Genomic DNA, 26,947 nt, shown 5'->3' on the forward strand with positions numbered 1-26,947 from the left:
CCGTTTTGAGGGCAATAATCAAGTTCCTCACAGCTACTATGTGCGAAATAGTCACTGATCGTGAAGATAGCTCGCCGTCTGTGAGTGTGTAATAATAATAAAAGTATTTAAAAATGTTTATGATTCTCCAAATAGAGAACCGTAATGAGAAGTTTAAACACTAAACTTGGGGGAGTTGCAAGAAAATATTTGCGATCTATTACAAATTTACAAGTGATATGATATGATAGATCATTATATTCATTGATGCGATAAGAAGCAGACCATAAATCAGTTGTAATATTGCAATGACTTTCATTCGATTTTGGAGCCCAGTACCGGGCCCAGTATTGACTTGCAATCGATCGCAATTATGTATTGATTGCAACTTGATATTGATACTTGATGTCACTTTGGCAGCTCATTCTGGGATGAATAAATGCAAAAGCGCAACACCCCATGAGTTATAAAAAAATCATTTAATTTCATTTCCCCACTCGATATGTAGCTTTGCAAGGAAGCGATATTTTTTGGTCGAGGATTTTTGAGTAGACGGTATCTGTTCCCCCTCCCCCCCCCCCCCCTTCCCCTCTCACCGGATTCCCGACGTGCAACCAGTCGATCGTGATATCAGAATGGGTTCCGGTTATCCGGTTGATCATTTTCTGTGGTGAAGTCTGAAGACAAGGAGCAGGGTTTGATCTTTTTTCATCTCAATTCTTAACTTCGAAAAATGAATCAAGAAGAGATAGAAAAAGAACAGTTACTTCGGTATCTTCGTGGAGAAATTCCATTTGAGCAGTGGGTTCAGGGCCAACAGGTGAGGAAGGAAATTGAGATATTTTCAGTGCTAGTGCGCTTTTGCAGCCGTGCCATGCTCAGTGTAATTTGCTCAACTGGTTCCGGCGCAGCCTGCCCTGCCCAGCGTTAGCCTCACCGGCGAGCGGGTGGTGGAACATTGGTGGTGGTGCGAAAGTGCTATTGTATGTGTGTGCGTGCCTTAGTTTATCTATGTTACTATATACCTTTAATTAATTCGGCCCCACCACAATATTGGCGACCACAATAGTGCACTAGCACGTTAGCGCCGATGTAGACCGAAAAATAGGTTTATTTATTTCACTGTCAAGGATCTAGGATATGCTCCGCCGAGATTTCGTCTGACTCTGGCTCAGCGCTATCCCCTTTGAGTAGCAGCCACTAGGCCTAGGCCTATGACAAAAAATATTTTTAAAAATGTGAAAAATTAACGTTCAATAAAATAAAAAAATTTGACCATAAAGCTTAAACCTTTACTTAGAAACAAAATCAAGTAGACAAATTAAGGTCATGAAGGTAAGATAATTCTATCAGATGGAGGTTGAAATGCCATAAATTTGGTTGGTATCCCATTTTACTTATTTATTTGGAGACCTCTGCTTGCAGCTATATGCAGACAGGCGATTACTTTTCTTGCCTTGGTCTGTCGAGAAGACTCGAGTCAAGAAGATACGATTTTTCTCGAAGTGGACACAAAAGGTAACAAAATTTGCCGATCGATGTTTTGCCGATATTTTCACAAATTCATACTTTACCTTAAAAAAAAATACCATTCTGAGTAATCTTGGGTCACTTTTTCTGTTGGTGATATCAGGTTTTCAAGCTATTAATTAGTATTAGATCTAGGCCTAGAGATATTCGACCGTGCTCAAAATTAGGTACCTTAAATTCGGGTGACTTTGGACACAACAGAGAGGGGTGCTGTTTTGTTTATGTGGTTGTGATATAGGCCTAGCGCTAAACCAACATGAACTTCTATATAAATGTAACTATCACCACCATTGCTATTAGACAAAACAACACCCCTCTCTGTTGTGTCCAAAGTCATCCCTGCAAATTAAGGTCACACCACCATAAATTCATGGAAGATGCCCAAGTTTTAAGTTGGATAAGATTCTGAACATATGCCTCTGTATTACATTCAGCTATAACTTTAGCTTTTTCTCCAAGATGACTCACTCTCATATTTCCTCGGCCCATTTTTCAGCATCTTCACTGTTCTTGATCAATGTAGAAAGCAAAAGATTACTCACAAAAAAAGGACAAGACAAAGTTTAAGTTCGAACTGAGCCTAATGTTCCAAATAATCAAAGGTCTTGTTGCCATCAACGACAACCCCCAAAACTTCATCCAGCAAACCACCCGGCAGACTAGAGGAGATAGTATTAAGCTCCAGCGTCTGCTAGTCAAAAGGGACACTCATAAATACACCTTCCCTCGAACTACCAAAGACTGGAATGAGTTAAACATCGACACAACATTAATAACCTCATTGGACTCTTTCAAATCCAAACTCAATCAAAAACCTAGCAAGTGACCTGCTTACTTGGTGATCTCACACACATCAATAAAGTTGGTGGAGTACAGCAAGTCTGCATATGCCGACTTAACCCAAGACAAGACAAGTTCTGGCAAAGTTAATATGCTTCATTGAAAGTGTGAACCTTTTTTGACACTACAGAATTAATGTGCCCTATGTGGGAAGTGGGTCTTGCCCTTATCTTGAATAGACTTTATAATCAATGCTATTTAATTTATGATAAATTGAGTCTGGACATACTCTCTGGATCATGCTTTACAAATAGCAGGAGCATTTCCGTATTCCGGATAGACAGAGCTTCCTCAATGCAATATGAAATGGGGGGAGGCTATGTTTCTCGCACCTGAAAGTTGTACTTAATGTAGCAGTAAACTGCAAAGAGATCTTGCTCAGAGTGATCTCCTTTTAAGGATGCGCTTTCATAGAACAAGAAGAAACATGAATTTGATGTGTATTATTTTTTTCCAGATATATGAGCAAAAGCACCAGTTTGCTTTGAACACTGATTTGCCCCTACCATCTCAACCACAAGAGAGGCAGGATGATGAAGACGAAGATGATGACGATGATGAGGAGGAGGATGAAGGAGACAAAGGAGAAGAAGAAGCGGGACCTAGCACGTACTCAGGTATTTATCTTTTACTGTATATTCTTCCTAAGTGATATTTAGTTCAGAAGTATTTTTAAACATTTTAAATACCAACATCAACACTTTTTATGAATAGTAGAAAAACAAATGTTAAGACATTTCTCACTGTTATCCACGTGAATTAGACTAAATATTTGAAATTTTAAAATAATATATGTATTTTAGAAGAAAAAAAAATCTGGGAAGTAGCGTCATTTGAATCATTCATCTTCTGCTTGTTAGGCAGCAACATGAACATCAGATCATTACTGGTCCATGGCTTGGTCACAATAAAATAGGAACAAATTACCCATCTGATTTTTATCAGAGATACTTTGTCCGATTGCCTTGTAAATTGTACAAATGAATTACTTCATAACATCTTTGGCCAATTGAAGAAAGTTGTCAATCAAACGCAAACCAAAACCCTTTTCTGTCTCTTTCAATCGATCTGAGGTAGATGTTTTGGACTGTGATATTATTTCTTGATTTGTGTTCAAACACAACCTCTTCTGATACCTTGGTGACTACTGAATTGATTAGACTTATTCCAATTAAAAGTCCATGATTTGCTATATGTGCTTTTGATAATTTTTTTTTTTAGGTCAAGGTTATTCTCCAATCCATGAAATGGAGATAGAGAGCATTGCTGGAGATGAAGATTTACAAAACTCAGCAGGTAAGTATCTTGTTATATAAATGCCTGCAATCAATACCCATGAAAGTAAACATCGTTATGGCATTTTTTTTAAAAGGACAGACAAGAACCTTTCAATTAAGTTTTTTTTTTCCTATTTGCAATTGATCAGAATTCACAAACCTTTTCATTCTTTAGCACCAGAAGAAGTGATGAAATATTTCATGGAAATGCCAACTTCCAGTATTCCTTGCATTTCAACAAGATTCTTTCATTATTGATATCCTAAGTGACAAGAAGAACAATATACTTTGTGCTGTTATATGACTATTAAAAATGCTAGCTTTCTTTCTCTATTGCATTTCCTTAGGAAATTAATTGCTAGCATTTATAATGAATCTTTGTTCAGCATGATGTAAACTTGATATCTCGACTAAAGGCAATGCAAGTGTCTACCTTCTGTGTTTGGTCTTAACCTTCCCAAATTGGAAGTTGATGTTCTATCGAACTTAAAAAATTTGACTGTAAAAGTGACCTAGATAAACAATTCTCCATATCACCATTTTAGTAATGAATGATGTTGACTATTCTTAACCTACATGTACTGCTTAATTTCCATACAGAAGATAGTGCTTTGAATATCGAGATGCAGGTTAAACGTAAGCGTGGTAGACCGAGAGGTCCCGTCCCTCCGCCTGAGGTCCGCAGCCGTCGTCGCCGTCGTAACAGGGTTCCGAAGAGCCTACGAGGGTTAATGGGTCAAGCCCATCTCTGCTTTGCCCGTAAGGAACATGATCAAGCCACAAAGATGTGTATGGAGATCATTCGCCAAGCTCCGAAGGGTGTAGAGCCCTTTCAGTTACTTGGTATGATCTATGAGGACCTAGGTGATATGGAGAAATCTATGCAGGTGAGAACAGGGGCCCGTCTTACACAGAGTTGCGATTGATCCAATCAATCGCAACAATGGAAAGCCAGCTATTATAAAATGCATGTTTGTTCAAAAAAATTCTAGATATGAATGCATATCTATAAATTCATTGATTTCTTGACAATGTGGTATGTTCTCCTTTGTTTACAAAGGACTTTTTGCAAATTTCCTGTAGAAAATTATTACACTGATGGATTCCCCTAGAGTTACAGTTGATTGGATCAATTGTAACTCTTTGTAAGACAAGGCCCAGTAGTCCATGATTGCTGGCAATAGTAAAAATTATAGGCATGAAGTACCATTGGAACAGTTTTACATGACTGAGGCATAGCCAATGTCATTTGGATGGGTAATGATTTTAATGCCAAGGCAAAGTGATGCGTTTTATATTTTAATGAAGTAGATCTTTGATTTCTTTCATATAATCTTTACATGCTTGTTCCAACATAACTGGAAAAAGAAATGTTGGGAAGAAATTAACTCTATTGCATGGTTCTTTTAGTTTACATGATTCAAGTAAGTGAGTTTCATTAGAAAAATCATTGTTTCACTGAAGCATCATTTTAGATACTCTTCAGACCTAAGTCTGAGTTAAGACTTTTGGCCATAGAAAGCACTTTTTTCATGAAGGAGACAATTAGTTTTAGGTGATTTTCAGGCTTTTTATCAAACTCTAAGTGGCATCCATGTAGATATCTCATTTGATGATGTATCTTTTTGTTTTGTTCTTGTTAGTTTCAACTGATAGCAGCTCATCTTTCTCCGAGGGATACAGAGCAATGGCACCAGCTTGCTGAGGTGTGCTTGGAGAGAAATGACTTGGAGAAGGCCATCTATTGCTATAGCAAAGGTGATTGCTTCAAGATAACTCTGATATTGTGAAGTGTTTATTTTAATACAGAAATGCCTGAAGACAAACTTAATTATCATATGTGTAGCATATTTCAACTGCATGAAAAGAAGGACCTTACTGCTGATGGGTGAAATTTATACAAAATATAAAATAAAAGGAGAAAGATACCTCCATTCATATCCTTAAAGTCGTTTATAAGTTGCGAGTGATTTTAACGAACGACTGTTGATCCTTTCTTAGGAACTACACCCATGAAAATCTGGTGAATATTATTTATCAAAGGGCCACCAGTAGTCGTTTGTAAAGCCGCTTGCAACTCTTGAACACCTTTATGAAACATCCACCTGATCTACATGCATGGTGTTACAGTGTTAGAGACTTTCTCATGAAATCATTGTTTACTTAATGAGATGAGCTTTCATGTGATGAATATACATGGTGTGTGTTTGTGTAATACCCTTTACAGTTCTGAGGACCAATAGCCATCACATACCAACCCTCCATGCACGTGCTCGTCTTTACATCAGACTCGGGGAGAACAAGAAGGCAATGGAATCCTACCATACCATCATCAAGCATCTACCTCAAGAGGAATGGTCCCAAGGTCTTCTTCTTGCTAGAGAACTTGTCCAGGTGAGTAACCTTCTGATGACCTTCACCTTCTATAACTTTTCATACTTGGAATATAATATTTCTAGGTAGCTGGTGCTATATAAATGCGTATTATTGTTCTATCATCAAGCATCTACCTCAAGATGAATGGTCCCAAGGTCTTCTTCTTGCTAGAGAACTTGTCCAGGTGAGTAACCTTCTGATGACCTTCACCTACTAAAACTGTTCATACTATCATCAAGCATCTACCTCAAGGTAAATGGTCTCAAGGTCTTCTTGCTAGAGAACTTGTCCAGGTGAGTAACCTTCTCATGTCCTTCACCTACTAAACCCTTTCATGCTATCATCAAGCATCTACCTCAAGATGAGTGGCGTCAATGTCTTCTTCTTGCTAGAGAACTTGTCCTGGTGAGTAAACTTCTCATGACCTTCACATTCTAAACCCTACCATACTATCATCAAGCATCTGCTTCCAAGATGAATGGCATCAATGTCTTGCATTTGCAAGAGAACTTGTCCAGGTGAGTAACCTTCTTATGACCTTCACCTTCTTAATCCTATTGTACTTTCATCAAGCATCTACCCCAAGATAAGTGGTTTCAAGGTCTTCTTCTTGCTAGAGAACTTGTCCAGGTGAGTAACCTTCTCATGACCTTCGCCTTCTAAACCCTATCATACTATCATCAAGCATCTACCTCAAGGTGAATGGTCTCTAGGTCTTCAGCTTTCTTGTCCAGGTGAGTAACCTCATGACCTTAACCTTCTAAACTCCATCATATTATCATCAAGCATCTACCTCAAGGTAAATCTCGAGGTGTTCTTGCTAGAGAAATTGTCCAGGTGAATAACCTTCTGATGACCTTCACCTACTAAAACTGTTCATACTATCATCAAGCATCTACCTCAAGGTAAATGGTCTCAAGGTCTTCTTGCTAGAGAACTTGTCCAGGTGAGTAACCTTCTCATGACCTTCACCTTTTAAACCCCAACATATTATCATCAAGCATCTACCTCAAGGTAAATCTCGAGGTCTTCTTGCTAGAGAAATTGTCTACCTGAAGAGGAGTGGTCTCAAGGCCGTCTTCTTGCTAGAGAACTTGTCCAGGTGAGTAACCTTCTTATGACCTTCACCTTCTTAACCCTAAATCTCCCGGGGTATTTTGATTCTTGTCATTCCGGGGGGGGGGGCCATTATGGCCCCCCCTTAAGATCTCGGCCGCCGATCGCGCGAGCGACGCAAAAATTTGCATGCTTGTAGTGTGCGATGTAATCTACAAGGCTGTATGGTAAAATTTTCCAAAATAATGAGATTTTATTTTATATGAATTAATTATGCTAATTTATGCATAAATCATACTTTTTGCTCTAATTCACTAAATAAAGCTCCTAGAATGCTAATTTTTGGTAAAAATTTTCTTTGTAGCATTCTTATCAATCGTAATTCAAAAAAACTTTGGTTTGGAAATAAATTTCTTATGTATTTTATTGTTTTATGAATTTCTTATGTATTTCTTTGTTTTTTTACTTTTTGTTTTTTATTGTTTTTTCAATGGAAATTGTTCCAGACATAATTCTGATCATAAACAAGGCAAAATTAATTAAGTTTAATCAGTAAAAGTAGAAATAATGATACATTTATGAATTTTGGCTAAATACGCAATTTGCATTGGATTTGTACATGAAATCACGTTTATGAGCAATTTTGGGTCTGACATGCACTTGCATAATGTTGCGTAATGTCGTAACCGCGTACCCGGGCTTCACAACTTTGGTCTCAAAATTTGCGCGAGACTTGAATGTAAAAAGTCAGTGAGCTGCGAGGTGAAAAAATTTCGCGCAGCAGATATATCGCGAAAATTGTTGAGGGGGGGGCCATTATGGCCCCCCCCCCCGGGAGTATTAGGGTTAATCCTATCGTACTATCATCAAGCATCTACCTCAAGATGAGTGGTCTCAATGTCCAGGTGAGTAACCTTCTCATGACCTTCACCTTCTAAACCCTATCATACTATCATCAAACATCTATTTCCAAGATACATTGCACCAAGGTCATCAGCTAGCTAGAGAACTAGTCTAGTTGAATGGCCTCATGACCTTCACCTACTAAATTCAGTGTAATTCATTTTTCTTGTTTATATAAAATTCTCTTGTCTGCAAATTCTCTATTTCAATCCAATTCAATATTCAATCAAAGGCAGTCAAAAAATTGTGTTACCGTTTGAGGTGACTGAATAACATACCTCTCTGTCTTTAAAATCACCCACTGAATGATATCAAATTTCTTGTTCGATTTGTTTTCCCATCAGAGGTGTCATAAGCTGGGAGAAGTGAATCTTGCTATTGAAGCAATGGAAACGTTAGTTAAGAGGTATCCTGAACACATCAGCTCAGAAGGTAAGTAAAAAGAAATAAAGTGAACTCTCTCTCCTTTTTCCATCCAGTTGAATTGTGTTGAATGAGTCACAGATGAAAAATGGCAAATACAGCATCAGAAACTATAAAAAAAATATATATGTCTATGCATTAAATTCAATGATAAAAAAAAACATTGTTGGATTCCTGAGCAAACTTCAATTCAATTGCTTTATTTATCCATCTATAATGGCATGAAAATGCAGCTTGGTCAATAAAAATACATTAAGAATATATCATTTCACGTGCTTAAAAAAACTGACACTTTTTACAAGGGCATTGGAAAGTTGTTTACACTATTGTGGAGAGACCGATTCAATCGTACACTTGCACACAGTCATATGTGTACGCATCTTCAAATATACCATACCTGAAACACTTGTACTGGTTACCAGCTGCAGCTCTTACTCACTTGCACATGTCCACCACCACCAGAGGTTGTGTAAAGAATCTTAGTATCAGGAAGGTAACGTCTTTATGCTAGTGTCGAGTGCAGTTCCCGCGAGAGTTGTCTGATGACCTTGCTGTCCTCTACTTCACTAATTACTTAAACTACTGAAACTGATCCTTCTGCCACCATAACACTGAAAATTTATTGTGTTTATATAAAACTATATACATTAAGACATAAAGAAGACTGGTACTAATGGGAGGAGGTATTTGATCACAAGTCTTTCAAACCATTTCATGATGATCGAGCAGTATGCGTGACTGGCCTGTAATCATTAAGCTGAGATACAAGGTTCGTTTTTGGTACAGTCATCACAATAGCCAACTTCCAGCTGGTGGGAGACTTGGATTCATATAAAGACCTCTGAAACAGATCACAATATGGAATAGCCAGCTGACATGCACTATTTTTCATTTATATTTGCAAAATATTGATTCAAATCAGGTCGATCTCATCAGTTTTACAAACTGTTGACCTTGAGTCCTTGAGATTAAAAAAAATTAAACAATCAATTAAAATGGTACGTATGTATTAATATATACATGTAGGTATTAAAACACAGACTAATGTGATAAATGTAAAAATACAACCATAGGTTCCATGAAGAAAGAAGAATCACAAGAAAAGTCGTTATACTTTAAATATAAATACTGTCCCCTTAATACATTCCCTTGACAAAAGAAACAAAAAATGTATGTTGATATACAACAAGAAGTCAAGGGTTGATGCAATTAAAAACTAAGAAATAAGATATTAACCAGAAAAATTGCAATGTATTAAAAGACAAAGGATAACAAGAAACTGTACATTGTTCAATTATCAACAAAAATTTGTTAAGATCAATTTTTTTAATGATAAGGCAAAATATGAATAAATTAAGATTCCATTCCATTTAAAATATATTTTATTTATAAATGTAAACAGGCATCTACATGTACTCCTTAACATGACTCTGTGTCTTGTACCAAATACGTGGACATAGACGAAAATCAACGAAGATTCTATGTTGCTGATAATCATAGACCACAATTTATTCCAACTGTTGGCTTCAAGCCTTCTTCATGGGTTCTTTATAAACAAAATAACATAAAGCATATGAATAATATAAAAGGGAACTACAGATGTGCCTACACAGATATAATAACACCTATGTCTTCCCAGCCGGTCTGTGTATTCTGTGCCGTGTGTTAGGTGTCTTGTGTGATCTAGTGTCATGGAGCGTGACTTGAGTTCATTGAATTAGATGAAGTAGGATGATCGAGGTGGATTATAACATATTAGTATATTAGTTATACGTATATATATATTTCATTATATCAAGAAAATACTATCATTACAAAGAGGAGCTCTGCTTAATCGCAGCAAGGTAGTGGACATTGATCCTGTCCTTACAATGTTAGAATTGAACAAATCTGTAACTTGAATAAGAGGGAGCAATCCAAAAAACATTCTTCTTGTCAAAATGCCATCGGAAAGAGATGTTTCCGTTTTAGTGCTGAAAATAAGTCACAGAAATGGTTCAAGGGATGGTCCCCCAGGATCATCCTTGCCATTCTAATCTTACATTTACCTATTCAAGAATACCCTAAAATGATCAATGACACCATAAGAAATGACAACTGATATTACACATTCTGGACAGGAATCCAATACAATATATACAAGTGCTTTATCCACCAGGGACTGGTGTGTGAATTTACCATTTGTGAGTGCTGATGTTCGCAACACAGGTCATGTATTTTGGATTAATCACTGTCACATGAAATGTTATACTTGAATTCTCCCACAATCAAGACCACTCGTTTGTTCATGTCTATTTCAGATCACTGGGTGCCAGAAGATGTATTTTACATCGCACAGATATTAATTTTTAGTTTTTGGGGCAAATATACAACACCAATTCTTGCAGTTTTTCAGGCTGGGAGAATGCCTCTAGCTTTCCTTTTAGTGTGTCCTCCTTCAGGCCTGTATGCATCAATTTGTTGACCTCTTTGGTTAGCTTCTCAAGACACGAGAGCAGCGACAACCCCATTTGCCTTCTCCACCAACTAAAGAGAATTCCCCTGAAGACACTGGGGCCAGGGTCTTATATTGATGACTGCTTGGAGATGATCCTCGCATCGTCATCATCCACATTTCCTTCCTGCTGGGTATAGGGAAAGCACGATCCACTGTAACGTTGAGACCTCGTCGGCTAGCTGCATAATGCTAGGCGTATTGTTGGCATCTTTTTCTGCTTCCCTGGCACCTGTCGGGGCAGTGTCTGGGGGCGGCTTGGTGACCATCCGCAAGACTTCTTGCTGCAGTCCTTGACTACTTGCTGTGGTTGAGCAGCAGATGGCTCCGTATTCAGCAAAGGACAGGGCCCATTGAGCAATTTAGAAAGTTCCTGAGAGAGGTTCGACATCGTAAAGCTTGGCGTCGATCTGCACACAGAAGTACATTGGTGAATTAGCGTGGTGAATCTCATGGTTGTGTTATTTGCATGATTTTGTTGCTCTGAATTTGTGGTGTTTTGATTAGTAGCAGGTGTGCAATCCATACATGATTCTGAACAATTAGGCGAACGAAGTAGAATCCCTGACATAACAAAATCAGGGCAAATGTCTTTATTCAAAGTGCCTGGATTTTATTGAAGGGCTTTTCATGAACAGATGTTTATAATAATAGGTAGAAACTCTTACTGATTTTGAGGCGCTTGGAATATTATCATGGTTTGAGAATAATCATGAAATTCTTTGCCATGTTGAAGCCATTGTGCATTGTATATAAAGCTTTACAATTTGAATGAGGAATCATTATGGTAATGCACAACATTGTTGTTTGTGTGTATTGTGTTTTTCTCAAGTAGCCAGCACAAGCAAGCTACATCTCAACAATGCACCTTCTGTTTCTACTTCCTTTGCTTAGAGGTGAATAACTTGACTGATTTACATCTCAAGTGACCATTACAAACAAGCTATATTTCAATACTTTTAGCTGTTACATATCTTCTATTTCTACTTCCTGTGCTCAGTTATGAATAACTTAGCCGAGTAATACATTTCGAGCTGTCAGTATAAATGAGCTACATCTCAATACTGTTTAAGTGTTATGCATCGTTTATCTATACTTCCTTTGCTCCGTTGAGAATAAGCTGAGTAATTACATCTCGAGTGGTCAGTACGGATCTCAAAACTGTTTATCTGTTATGTATCTTTTATTTCTACTTCATTTGTTCAGAGATGAATAACTTAGCTAAGTAATGTATCTCAATACTATTTATCTGTTACATATCTTTTATTTCTACTTTCATTGTTCAGAGGTGAATAACCTTGCTGAGTTGTACATCTCCAGTTTACAGTACGAGAAGGCTATACAGGTGATGTCTCGTCATTGTGGAGTGATAGTGGAATACAATGAGATGGACCTTTCAACGTTTCAAGGGTAGGAATTACTTTGACTGATCCTGCTTTGATTAAAGTTGTAATTAAAAACATCAGGGGTCTGTTGCAGAAAGAGTTGCGTTTAAATGCAAGTCAAAAAATCAATTGCAAGTCCAAAATGCGCGCTGTTGATTGGTTGAAAATCAAGTTGTGCATGATTTTTAGAGTTGCGATTGATTGCAACTCTCTGCAACGGGCCCCAGGGCTCCATCTTATAATGAGTTATGATTGATCCAATCAATCTCAAGTATATGGAAATCCATCGATGTCATAATTTTTTCTTTTGGAAATTTGCTCTATGTCCTTTGAAAACAAAAAGAAACATACTGAATTGTCAAGAAAACAGTGAATGTATGAAAATATGTCATTTCTAAAAAAATATTTTGAACAAACATGTAATTTGAGATGCTGATGTTGCTGGCTTTCCATAGTTGCGATTGATTGGATCAATCGCAACTCTTTGTAAGATGGGCTCCTGGGCCCCATTTTACTAAGAGTTATAATTGATCCAATCAATATCAACTATTCTACAGGAAAGATGCATATTCTCCTTAGTAAACAAAGAGAATCACATTGAATCTTCAAGAGAACAATGAATGTATGAATATGCATCATATCTAGAAAATATTTGGAACAAATTTGCATTTTAGATGTTGACGTCGTTAGCCATCCATAGTTGTGATTGATCGGATCAATTGTAACTCTTTGTAAGACAGAGCCCAGTTGAATTATATTTAGGTTAAGAAATCCCTGATTTCTTGATTAATATTTTTTATCATTGAACCATCATTGTGAACATCCAACTAATTCATTTGATATGATCAAACTGTATTTTATATCATTTAATCATTTAGGTAAACATTTGAATTTGTGGATTTGATGTGAAGGGCAAACATCGTTTTCATGAGCTCATTTGCTCTGGCTACTTTTTACTCAGTTGCTAACAGTACTGAGGTTATCATGTTTTAATGTTCCTTAAACATAAATGCCATTCGTGGTAATGATCTCAAAATGAATTAAAATAGAATCCAACTAAATGACCACCCAAATGTGTTATTACTGAGAAATGAGCAAAATAAGCACAGAATTCCATAAAATGTTGGATATTTTTTAAGCAGTATTGCTACACGGTTCCACATATCCCTTTTCATGTTAGAGTCCATCAGAATTATCGGTTTTCGGTTTTGAGCTAAAATTTCATGATTTCTCAAAAATAAGTTTATTCCATTATACCAGATCTAAACCTATGATAATATGTTGGCAAATTACCTTGGATTTCAAAGACTTTCTTGTGAAATAAATCATTCATATGACAGTTCTTAATTCTGCTCTATGTTTTATATTTCTATCTTATTTCGTCAGAGGAGATTTAGAAGCAGTGAATGTCGTCATTCCCGACGGACTTCCTATTGACCTGAGGGTCAAGCTAGCTATCTGCCTCATCCATTCCAAACATCTCACTCCTGTTTCCATGGTAACCAAACCACTCTTCTCCGAGGACCCAGAAGACTTTGGTGACCTCTACCTCGACGTAGCGGAAGCATACATAGATATCAGTAAGTGCATGGATTATATAGAGTTGGAGTCAAAGGATAGATATACTTAGGCATTTCACAAATGGCCCTGTATTCTAAAGTCTATTATAATTTTAATTTAGGACATGGTGTAATTCTGCTAAAATTATGGGAAGCCAAAAATGATTTAAAATTTTGTTCACATTGTATCTTTGTTGTGTTCACTGTGCTCTTTCATCTTGCTATAATGGCGATGAAAAACTAATTCAGTTATTATTCCCAGAGTTATGAATGATCTGATTAACAGATGAGCTACATGTAATAAATTGATTCTGTCTAGTTAGATATTTATGTCACTATTGGCTTTCATTGTTTTAACCACAACTTTACACCTGACTTTAAATAAAAGCCAATTCCAGTAGTTGCAGTTAACACTGATTTCATGAGAAAGTTTGTTAATTGCCAGTATATCATCGAGGATCTAGATCTGGTACAGTTACATTAACTGGACTTTGTGAAATCTTGAAATCTACGCTGAAAAATGTTCACACCGAAAATCCCCAACACAGATAAGCGCACGTGGGACAATGTATAATTATTGCTTAGGGCGTCGGGCCCGACGCCCTACCCGAATCCCGTGCTTATTTGCTGATTTCTCAGCAATTACACGATTTCTTCCAGAATCCTTTGGCACATGCGTTTTATTTATACAAACAGACACTTTAGTGGTCATTTTATTGGATTCTGTACGAACTCATTTTGATATCGTTACCAAAACTAGCATTTACCTTTAAATAAAAGCCAGTTTCAGAATAGAGATTTTGTGTTTGATTTCCAAAGTATACTTATATATTTATGTACAATTACCATTCGAATCTCTTTCCAAATATTTTTAATCTTTTCAACACAAAATGCCTCTTACCACTACTACTTCATGCGTCATTCAGCAGATCTTCACCAATGTCTTCCTAAAACTGAAATTATCCAAAACGCTCTACATTGTAGAGAAATAAAGCTATGGAATGATTTGAATAAGGATATTAAACAAAGCCAAACTCTTAATGAATTAAAAAAAAACTTCTGAAAGATGAATTAAATGTTCTCAAAATTAGGTAATGATTAGCGCACTGTAGTTTCCTATGAATCAAATTATTATTTCTTGTTTGTTTGATTGTTTGTTTCTTTTATCCAATGTCTTTGTACTGTATTTCATTGTTATTATTTGTTGTTTACTTTATTCTGTATGTTTATATTCATATGTATTTATTGTATCATGGTGGTGCCCCACCCATAATTTGTTGTGTGTGTAAGTTCCAGGGGCTACCAATCCCATGTTTTTATCAAAATTTTTATATATTTTGATTGATTGATTCATTGATTGATTGATTGATATATTTTTATTTTGATTGATTGATTGATTCATTGATTGATTCATTGATTGATTCATTCATTCATTCATTGATTTAGTGATTGATTGAAATAAACTTTGAATTGAATTGATTTTCTTGTTTCTTTTCAGATGATCACCAGTCAGCAAAGCCGATATTAGCAGCTCTTCTTAAAGCTAAGAACTATAATCTGGTACGGATTGTATTACATTACGATGATGATTTGAATAATAGTTTATGATTTTACTTTCTACTATTGTTTACCGAATTGCAGTCAAATGCTGATTTAGAGAATCCATCATGGTAAAGTAGGAGATCAATATGAGGGTATAATTTATTTTCCTTTTTGGTTGGAGTAGTGCTTTAGTTCAAAAACTTTAATTATTTTTAAATTTGAATTCAATAAGGACCATTAAAAGAGTGTCTAGACCAAAATTTAATAGTGTTGGAGCTTCATTTTTGTCTCACCTGCGTAGCAGAGTGAGACTATACAGTACGTATCAAAAAAATCGGGACAGATTTGAAAAGTCTATAAAATTTTAGTTTCAAATTATTATTTCTATATTTTGGTGTTAATAGGTGCTCTAAGGTCTGGTCTTTCAAATGCTATTAAAAAAAATTAGTTTCGTTCATGCTTGAGCGAATACGGGACGTTTTTGTTGGGGGTTCAAAAAGAGGCTTGCGCCAGAATTGCAGAATATGAGTAATATGATGATCAGACTTCTTGCTTATTAGCAGACTTCCTCTTAACCTTTTCATTATCTTTGCTATAATTTTCAAATCATGCAGTCAAAATTCATTTTCAGATCTATTTATTTGCTTGAATTATTCTGTTATTTCTTTTTGATATGCTCTCTGTTAGCTTTGAATATTCCTTCTTCAAGCTAAAGTTATTTTTTTTCAACCGAATTATGGGAGAGCATGGATTTTTTTATTCAAATCCTTTCATTATGTGCTACATAGATTATGGTGCCTTTTGAACAAAGCCACACAGATGGGTGGGCGCTCAGGATGCTCCCCCCCCCCAATTAAAAAAATCATGACCAAAAAAAAGTGGACAGGAAATAAAAGGACAGATAGAAAGTAAAATATGATATTATTATTTTCTGAATATTATGTTAAAATCTATCACAATATTTGATATTGTAATAAAAAAGTGGGAATATTTGCATGCTCACTTTGCTCGCTCACAACTTTTTAATACATTTTACCCGATCTGCCATATCTAGCTCCTTCAAAATCGACGCAATACACCATTGTCATTGAAAGACATGAATCTCTTCCTGTGTTTCCTGTCAAGCAATTAACTTGGTCAAGGAATTAATGACCCATTGAAAAATAGATTCATGTCTTTAAAAGGTACATAACATTATTTGTTTCACATAATAAAACGATTTTAATAATCACAAGTTTTCCCAATTAATCATTCAAATCTTCTTGCTTGGGTTGACGAAAAAAAATCTTCTTTTCTCAGTTACTTATGAAGGAAAATTAAAAGGTAAGAGAAGATTAAATGAAAAAAACGAAATAATTCAATTAAATAAATAACTTTGTAAATGAAATTTGAGAGCATAATTCGAAAATTGTGGCACAGATAATGAAAAGGTCAAGAGGAAGTCTCCTGATTAGCAAGAAGTCTGATCATTGTATTACACACATTCTGCAATTCTGGCGCAAGCCTCTTTTTGAACCCCCAACAAAAATGTCCCGTGTTCGCTCAAGCATGAATAAAATTTATTTTTTTAAATTGCATTTCAAAGATAAGACGAGCATCTATTAACACAAAAATATAGACATCATTATTTGAAACAAAAATTTTATAGACTTTTCAAATCTGTCCCGTTTTTTTTGATAAACACTGTATTGGAGGAATCAACATCGAAATCTTAACCTGAGGTTAAGTTTTTGAAATGTCATCATAACTTATAAAATATATGGACCTAGTTCATGAAACTTAGACATAAGGTTAATCAATTATCACTTAACATCCTGCGTGAGTTTTATGTCACATGACCAAGGTCAAAGGTCATTTAGGGTCAATGAACTTTGGCCGAATTGGGGGTATCTGTTGAATTCCCATCAGAACTTTGAAAGTTTATGAATCTGATTCATGAAACATGGACATAATAGTAGTCAAGCATCACTGAACATTTTGTGCAAGTTTCAGGTCTCATGATTAAGGTCAAAGGTCATTTAGGGTCAATGAACTTTGGCCGATTTGGGGGTATCTGTTGAATTACCATCATAACTTTGAAAATTTATTGGTCTAGTTCGTTAAACTTGGACATTAGAGTAATCAAGTATCACTGAACATCCTGTGCACATTTCAGGTCACATGACCAAGGTCAAAGGTCAAACTTTGGCTGAATTGGGTGTAACTGTTGAATTACCATCATAACTTTGAATGTTTATGGATCTGATTCATGAATCTTCGACATAAGAGTAATCAAGTATCACTGAACATCCTGTGCGAGTTTCAAGTCACATGATCAATGTCAAAGGTCATGTAAGGCCAATGAACTTTGGCCATGTTGGGTTTTTTTGTTGAATAACCATCATATCTTTAAGTTTATTGGTCTAGTTCATTAAAAGTGGACATAAGAGTAACCATGTATCACTGAACATCTTGTGCGAGTTAGAGTAGTTTTCAAAGTCAGCACTGCTGCTATATTGAACCGCGTATTGCTGGTGAGACTGCCAGAGGCATTCCACTTGTTGAAATTTTCATTCAAATAATCATTTTTTTTTTTGGTTTAACTTAACTAATAAAAAGAAAAAATAATAAACTTCGATAAATTTGGTACATTACGTTGTGGGTGTCATGCATGTCCATTTTTGTCACGATAGCGCAGGCAGCGGCCAAGATTTTAGGAGGGTTTTTTTTAGAGTAAAAGGTTACTAACATTGAATTCTTCTTTATAGTGCCAAACTACAACTTAAACATGATGACATAGGCCCATATTCTGAAGTCGGGTTTAACTTTAACTCGGGTTTAAAGTTGTGGTTTAAGTATGGATAGCCAATTGTTACATAAATCACTAACAAATATTTCAGCTCATTTGGCTCTCAAATCATTCATCATTGTCTAGGAAGTATAAATAGATAATTGTCTTCACCGTCAATGAATTGGGAAAGAGCACAGTAAACATAAGAAACATACAACTTAATAAAAATTTTGACACTTTGGCTTTCCATAATTTTAGCACCGAGTTAGACCATGGTCTAACTCGGTGCTAAACCTGACTTCAGAATACACGCCATGGTGTTTGTGAACATTTTTTTTCTACTTTGAAAATTCTCTTTGTATTTCCAGCCCGCAGTGTGGCTGAGGTATGCAGAATGTTTGAGCTCATTGGGTGAGCTAGCAGCATCCAGCAAAGCATACAGCGAGGTGCTCAAACAAGCTCCTAGACATCTTGATGCAAGACTAGCCCTAGCAGCCATTGAACAGCAGCTAGGAAGGGCCGAATCAGCACTACAGACACTTTCTCTCGGTAAGCAAAATGATGATGATGATGATGGTAATGATGATGATGATCATGGTGACGATGATGATGGTGTCAATGATAATGGTGATGATGATGATGGTGGTCGTGGTGGTGATGATGGTGATGGTGATCATTATTATTATTATTATGTTGAATGATGATGATGATAATGATAGTGATGATAATAAAATTATGATGATAATGATGGTGGTGGTGGTGGTAATGATGATAATAAAATTATGATAGTGATGGTGGTGATGATGATAATGATGATAATAATGTTGGTGTTGATGATAACATGATGATGCTGCTGCTGCTGATGATTGTGATGATAATGATTATGGTGATGATGAAGGAGGAGGGCAATGATGATGGCGGCGATGACGATGATGATAACATTGACAATAATAATAGTACTGATATTAATGATGTTGATAATGATGATATTATTTATAATAGTTATAATAATAATGATGATAAAGATGACGATGTGGTGATGACTATTTTGATAATGATGATGTCGACAGTGATAATGGTAATACCAATAAAAATGATATTAATGATAATAGTTATAATGATAATGATAATGGTGATTGTGATGATGATCACGCAAACCAATGAAAGTTATCGTTTCTGAATTATCCAATAGATCCATTAGATGATGACGATGATGGCGATTATATTCTATCCAAGCAAGACATTCAGATTCTCTACAGACAGGGCATATTGATGTACACCCAAGGCCACTTTGATGAGTTCTTGGAGAAAGGAAACTATCTCCTCTCAAAATTCATCCATAAGGATAATGAAGGTAAAAACAATATCAGCAAAGGAATATGGGCATTCATGTAATCATGAATTGTATCTCATTCAAGATGGATTTGTAGTGTATTATGGGAAAGCAAAAGTTTGTTGACCTGCCTTATGACATCCTTCATCTTTATTGAAGGTGATGAATTTTCTTTCAAGTTAAGAAAAGAAGCCCCAAAGGCATATAATATGAATAACTTATTATAGGTCAAGTCCACCCTCAAAAAAGTTGATTTGAATGAAAAGATAAAAATCCAACAATCATAACACTGAAAATTTCATCAAGATCGGATGTAAAATAAAAAAGTTATGACATTTTAAAGTTTTGTTTAATAAACTTTAAATTTAATTTAATTTCACACAACAGATATATGCACATCGTGGCCAGTATGCAAATGAGGGGACTGATGACATCACGCACTCACTATTTCTTTTGTATTTTATTCTGAAATTTTATTATCTGAAATATGAAATGTTCTGATTTTCTCACCCGTGTCATTTGAAATAGAGCTTTATTCCTCCCTGAACTTGTGGAATTAACATTGTTTAACATTATGCAGTTCAGTCAAGTTTTACATTATTGTCAATTCTGTATAAATTGAAATATTGTATAATTCAAACAATAAAAAACAAAAGAAATAGTGAGTGAAGGACATTATAGACTCTCGCCTTTGCATATCACTGAGTTGTGCAAATAACTGTTTTGAGAAAAATATGCAAAACATTAAAATGTCATAACTTTCTTTATTTTCTCTATTTATTCAAATCAACATTTTTCTAGGTGGACTTGGTAATGGCCTATTCATTAGCCTAAAATGTATTTTTTTAAGTCTAAAAGAATTTAATTGTTATTTAGTTATTTGCTTGGCCAACCTGGTTTGTGCTGAAGAAAAGTATTCCATGACTGGGATTCAAACCAACGACTCTCTGTTTCAAAGGCAAGAGTCAGAACCACGAGACCACAACACTCCACAGTACATATTTGATGGCATTGCGCATAGATAAATCAATTGAGTAAATTAACTGTTGTGTCTTCTTCCATTCCATTGAAAAGGAAACATGTAGGTCCGAATTCACAAAGGTGATTTTGAAAACCCACGGTTGAATGCAAGGCTAATGCAGATTTCCGGTATAAATTATGCTTATTTTGGCGCGTATCGGGCACATGTATAAAAAATGTCCAATGCTGATGCACACTTTTGTCACAGTGCACCAAATTGAAGACTGTTACCACGGTTAGATGCACTTTTATTCAAGAGTCCACTGTTTCAAGAGTGGACTCATTAATTCAAAATAGTGGACTTATAAATAAAATTGTGTGGATAACCACAGAACGGTGTCAATTTGACGCACTGTGACAAAAGCGCATCAGCATTGGACATTTTTTAATATATGAGGTAAAATAAGCGTAATTTATACAGGAAATCTGCATAAACCATGGACTCAACCGTTGGTTTTCTAAACCACCTTTGTGAATTCGGGCCATAAAGTTGATGATATTTTCTTTTTTTCTACAGATCACGCAGATTACAACGTAATTACCAAAGGGGAATGGTTGAGTTTGATTCAGAAAATGTGCGTATCATATGGGAAGATGAAGCGATACGGTCAGGCGTGCAATCTCATCAAAGACGCTCTTAATTACAATATATATGACAGAGACAACGATAAACCATGGGTACGTATTAGGTTTATTCGTTCCACTAGTTAGGCCTCAAAAAGTTGTTATGTTGCCTGTTGCTCTGATGAGCTTAAAATCAGAAAGTTGGTTCAGTCGGACAAATTATTTTTTTTTTATACCTTTGCATGCTGCTGCTCTTTACAAAGAAAATCATGAATGGGATGGTTTATCCAATCAAAATGCATGCTTAAAGGGGAATTTCACCCTGATAAAGAGTTTATTGTAAGAATAGCAGAAAAAAATAATGAAATATATCGACGAAGGTTTGAGAAAAATCCAAAGAATTAAAAAAGTTTTTAGAATTTCAATTATTTGATTTGTGACGTTATACGAGCTATACAAGCTATCAAATCAGTTGAATTGAATGAGCAGAAAACTGCAAACATTCAAATCAATTCTGGCTATGCTGCCAACAGAGATCAAGACAATAGCCAAAGTGCGGATATTCCCTTCAATCAGTTGGATCAATTTACTCATCAAATGTGTGAAATTATGCAAGAAATGAAAGGAATTAAGTCGATGCTAGAGTCTTCGGAGATAAATGACAATAGAAATAAATCATACGTACGTGTGACTAAACAACAAGAAAGAGTGGAGAGTATGCCTAGAAGTAAAAGCAGTAGTAGGGTTATTGAATCTGACAACACTGGCATTAGCCAAAGCCTGAACTACAATTCAGATTCACAGGCTAGTCATGTGCAACTGCATGAACAATCTGCATTCATTAACATAGCAATTGTTGATGAAATAGTTGATAGAGAAAGAAGAAAACTAAACTTAGTTTTGTTTAATGTACCAGAGTCAACAGGTGATAGTTTTCAGGAGCGGCAGTGTGAGGATGCAAAAGAGGCTGAAACTATCTTCTCAGCAGGATGTCACGTAGAGGGAGTTAGGATTATGAAAGTCATACGACTGGGTGGGAGGATCCAAAATCAGAACGCCAAGCCTAGGGTTCTGTTGGTACAACTTGAAGATGCTACACACAGAAGTGAAATCTTGAAGTCAGCAAAAAACTTGAGAAAAGTAGAGAAATGGATGAATGTATTCGTTGCACCAGACATGACTAAACAACAGCGTTTAGAGCGTAAAGCTCTGAGGGAAGAGCTCAAGAGGAGACGCGAGGAGGGTGAAGAAAATTTGACGATTCGCAGAGGAAGATTAGTCACCTACAATGTTGATGTGAAACTCAAGCAGAAGCGTACAGAGAATGTGGCACATTCCTCCTCTCGGCAGACGAAGGACAAGCAGATGAAAGAGAATGTTCAGTCTAGCTTCCAACAGTCAGAAGACATACAAGAAGTGCGACCCAGCACTCAACCTAAAGATGGACAAGCTCCAACAGATGAGTCAAGGTTAGAAGGAGCAATAGGAGGAGTTGACCTCGGTGAGTGTTGACTACAGGAGAGTAAATGTTCAGTTGATGACAATCCAGTGGCATTTGAAACCGGAAATGATTTGAAAATTCTGTATACAAATGCAGACTCTTTATCTAACAAAATGATTGAGTTGGAGATTATTGTGAATAACTTGAATATTGATATTATTTTGGTGACTGAAGCAAAACCTAAATCTTCTGTAACAGAATCAACTCTGACTTCATTTAATATACATGGATTTAATATATTTGGAAACCTTGAAAAGGGCAAGTGCAATTCTCGTGGAGTTTTGATATACACAAGGACTACGCTCAAGGTGATTGAAGTGGATATGTTTAATGACTTTATTGAATCATCATGGTGTATGATAACTCTACAAGGAAATTCAAAGCTTCTTGTAGGATGTATATATCGAAGCCCATCAAGTGCTATAGAAAATAATATATTGTTGAATAATCACCTTAGACAACTATCTGAAAACAAAGACACAGCTATATTTATTGTTGGTGACTTTAATTTTCCTGAAATAGACTGGAATTTATGGTACGTTGGAGGGTCAGGTGATGGCCAGGCTAAACATTTTTTAGATGCTCTTCAAGACTCGTATTTATTTCAACATGTATCTGAATATACAAGATTTAGGCAAGGGCAAAATCCTAGTGTTTTAGACCTTGTTATTACAATCACAGAAGAAATGATTAAAAACTTGGATATGCTGCCTCCATTAGGAAAAAGTGACCATTGTTGTATTGTTGTGAACTTAAAAGTTTCTGGAGAAAAAAGAGCCAGAACAAAGTCATTAAAGTTGAAATTAGACAAAGGAGATTACGAGAAACTCAATTACCTTCTCAGTGATATTAAGTGGAGTGAACTTTTAGTAGACAGGACATGCTGCGATGCCTGGAAACTCTTTAAAGATATATTCCTTACTTTTGTTCGAGAATGTGTGCCTCCCTTCCATAAGAGACTCGAAGCAACGTAGGAGCCCATATATATCGAAAGAAGCATTGAGATTATCCAGCAAGAAGAAAAAAGCATGGAAGATATATTTAAACACTGAAAGTATTATTGATCATGCTAAATACAAAAGGATACGTAATCATTTGAGACAAGTTACCAGACAGGACTGTATTGAGTATGAAGGATCACTAGCTAAGGAGGTAGCCTCAAACCCAAAGAGATTTTGGAAGTATGCCAACAGGAAGATAAAATCAAGGCCTGGAATAAGTGATCTAGTAGACTCTGAGGGAAAAGTCATACGTTCAGACTTAGAGAAGGCAAAACTTCTTAATGACTTCTTTTCAAGCGTTTTTGTGAATGAAAATTTGTACTGTATGCTGGATGTAAATTGGCTTTACTCTGGTCCACCACTATCAGATGTAATTATTACTAGAGAAAAGATAGAAAAGAAAGTTCTCAAACTGAATGGAAGCAAATCTCCAGGTCCAGACGAAATGCATCCAAGACTGTTGAAGGAAACTGCACGTTCTATTTCTGTTCCACTACAAATTATCTTTGAGAAGTCATTTGAAGAAGGCATGCTTCCCGTTGATTGGAAAGTCGGAAACATAACTCCGCTTCACAAAAAGGGAAGCAAGAAGAACATTGAAAACTATAGACCAATAAGTTTAACTTCAGTGGTTGGAAAACTGATGGAAAGTCTAATTCGGGATATAGTGATGCAACATCTGATGGATCATTGTTTACTTTCAAACTGTCAACATGGATTTACTCCCAATCGGTCCTGTATGACACAACTTTTATGTGCAATGGAAGAAATAACAGGCAAACTTGATGCTGGAATTCCTATTGATGTCATTTATTTAGACTTTTGTAAAGCATTTGACTCTGTTCCTCATGAGAGACTTCTCAAGAAATTAATGTCATATGGTATAGTTGGAAAATTACATGCTTGGATAAGAGCCTTTGTAACAGGAAGGGAACAGAGAGTGACTATTAATGGTGAGAGTTCTGATTGGAGTCAAGTAAGCAGTGGAATTCCGCAAGGGAGCGTGTTAGGACCCATTCTCTTTGTCATCTTTATAAATGATCTACCTAATATTTTGGACAATTCTGTGTATATTTTTGCCGACGATACCAAAATCATCGGCGATGTTAGCTCTGATGTTAAACAAAAGACTCTTCAAGCTGATCTTACTCATGCTGTCGAATGGAGTGAAACCTGGCAACTTAAATTTAATACTAAGAAATGCAAGGTTCTACATATTGGGAAGAACAATTCAAAAAGTGTTTATACTATGAATGGAGACGAATTAGAACCATGTAAGCAGGAGAAAGATCTTGGTGTTATCATGGATGAAGAGCTCAATTTTCACCAACATGTCTCAGCAGCTGTTTTGAAAGCTAACCAAATACTAGTACTTGAATACACAGGACTTTTTCTCAAATAACCCCTGAAATATTACCAATTTTGTTTGTATCTCTGGTTCGACCTCATCTGGAATATGGGAACATTTTATGGCACGTGAGATTCAAAATGGATGCAGACAAAGTAGAGAAAGTGCAAAGGAGAGCTACTCGCATGATTCCTGGTCTCCAGAGCTTACCGTATGAACTACGTTTAGAGAGACTAAACCTTCACTCACTGTTTTACAGAAGACGAAGAGGAGATATGATTACTGTGTATAAACTGTTAAATGGAAAGTTTGGGATCTCGAGTGACACATTTTTCACACCTGCAATCCATTCAGCAACTAGAGGTCACAAGTTCAAGCTCTTCACAGGACGATCTCGGTTGGAACTAAGGAGCAAATTTTTTAGTCAAAGAGTAATTTCTGACTGGAACAAACTGCCTACAGAAGTCGTGGAAGCAAAATCAGTGGAAATGTTTAAAAATCTGTTGGATAAATTTTGGTGGGGGGAAAGATTTAAAACCTCCATTTCTCAACGCACGTAAAGTTCCACAAGTTTAAACTGTTTAGGCCGTCAATTACTAGAAGTAAAGATCGGAAAATCTACAGGAGAAGTCCTTCATTTCCGTACCTGATGTGATGTGCGAGCAGTTTTCCTACGTATCGTATTGTAAAAATAAATGTCATTTTCTTAGAAAATTGAAAATGTTTTTTTTTCTGTACCTTTAGTTTATCAATAGACAAATCATTTCACACCCATTCCTAAAAAGAAAACAAAAATAAATAATCATGAACCATTAGAAATTGAAATTAATGCATTATCTATTACATAAAATATGTGACATCTGCTCGTTAATGACATCACAAATCCAAAACTTCAATTTCTGATAACTTTTCAAATCTTTAATAATGGATTTTTCTCAAACCTTGATCAATATTTTCTATTATTTTTTCTGCTTTTTTTTACACCACACTTTCTTCAGGGTGAACTTCCCCATTAAGTGCTTTTAAACCCGAATAAGATGGGGGGCTGATTCAGCCCCATCTCACTCTCATAAATAGAGCTGAAACTTGGCATGTTTGACTGTGCGAATTCTGATGTCTCAAGATTTTTGAAAAGATGATTATGGCAGAAATTGTCACTGAAATTGCCTGTTTGGTAAGCTGAAAATATACCCAGTGTTGATTCCTGATGACACAGTATGTACTTTGAGCTGCTTTGTGGTGCCAAAGCAAATCTTTATGGAAACATTCATGATGTTACATTGTTATTTACCGTTTGTTGTATAGATACAGAAGCTGAGATTCATGTTGGTCTGCGCCTCTTATCATCATGAGAATTATGACGATGCTTTTTCATCTATCAGGGAGTTTGTCAATCAGGTATTCATTCTTCACATCTTTTTTAGGATTGCTTTTAAATTCTTATATTTACTTCAATAACTCCATACATCTACTTGATTTGCTAGTTCAGCCTTCTGGACTGCCATACCCGAATAGAACTCCCAAGGATTTAAAAAGCGCGCGCGCGCCCTCTCCCGTTCAGGCTTACTACCCATGAACACCGCGCAATTAGCGTCCATCTTCCTCTTTTGCTTTCGGCAAGCCTACGGATCAGACGTGCTCAGATAAGTCTCCCAAATTTCAAATCTTTTTTGATTTTTGGTTTACTCTTTTTGCTTATCTTTGTGCATTCTCCCTTTTTATTTCAATCTCCCCATTTGTGTGTTAGATTGTGTTCAGGATTTACACCCGGCGCGACTTTTTAGCGTGTTTTTTTGTGACACTTATTTTGTTTTCCTAACGTTTGGGTTCTTCACGCTGAAACACGTTCCTCGGCGGTGGGTCCTTCGTACCCCCCCCCCTCGTCGCGCCGCTTCGCTAGCGCGTTCGCGAGGCACCGGGTTTAATCTGCCTACGTGGCAGCAAACCTTCTCCTGCCACGGTCTTGTTCTTCATGTTCATAGTGTGGTAGTTTTTAGTGCCGTTCTCTTGAATTATTTTCTAGACAACCTCTACACTTGTTGCAGT

At 36.2% G+C, this 26,947-nt stretch overlaps 1 protein-coding gene across 2 annotated transcripts in view; it reads left to right on the plus strand.

Moving 5' to 3' along the window:
* Positions 1 to 581: 581 nt before the first annotated feature.
* Positions 582 to 26,947, plus strand: part of LOC121423418 (general transcription factor 3C polypeptide 3-like) — a 39,269-nt gene continuing 12,903 nt past the window's right edge. Inside the window, exons 1-14 of one of the 2 annotated variants that reach the window (XM_041618751.1) lie at positions 582 to 799; positions 2,807 to 2,966; positions 3,571 to 3,645; positions 4,230 to 4,513; positions 5,270 to 5,384; positions 5,854 to 6,020; positions 8,306 to 8,393; positions 12,165 to 12,288; positions 13,650 to 13,843; positions 15,321 to 15,382; positions 18,503 to 18,683; positions 19,327 to 19,488; positions 21,005 to 21,165; positions 26,207 to 26,299. In XM_041618751.1, the coding sequence (XP_041474685.1) occupies positions 713 to 799; positions 2,807 to 2,966; positions 3,571 to 3,645; positions 4,230 to 4,513; positions 5,270 to 5,384; positions 5,854 to 6,020; positions 8,306 to 8,393; positions 12,165 to 12,288; positions 13,650 to 13,843; positions 15,321 to 15,382; positions 18,503 to 18,683; positions 19,327 to 19,488; positions 21,005 to 21,165; positions 26,207 to 26,299 (1,953 nt within the window). In that variant the 5' untranslated portion in view covers positions 582 to 712. Of the gene's footprint in view, positions 800 to 2,806; positions 2,967 to 3,570; positions 3,646 to 4,226; positions 4,514 to 5,269; positions 5,385 to 5,853; positions 6,021 to 8,305; positions 8,394 to 12,164; positions 12,289 to 13,649; positions 13,844 to 15,320; positions 15,383 to 18,502; positions 18,684 to 19,326; positions 19,489 to 21,004; positions 21,166 to 26,206; positions 26,300 to 26,947 lie in introns of both variants that reach the window. The other variant, XM_041618750.1, reaches the window with a different exon arrangement.

Source organism: Lytechinus variegatus, chromosome 11, assembly GCF_018143015.1.
Source record: "Lytechinus variegatus isolate NC3 chromosome 11, Lvar_3.0, whole genome shotgun sequence".
In the NCBI taxonomy this organism is placed as follows: domain Eukaryota; kingdom Metazoa; phylum Echinodermata; class Echinoidea; order Temnopleuroida; family Toxopneustidae; genus Lytechinus; species Lytechinus variegatus.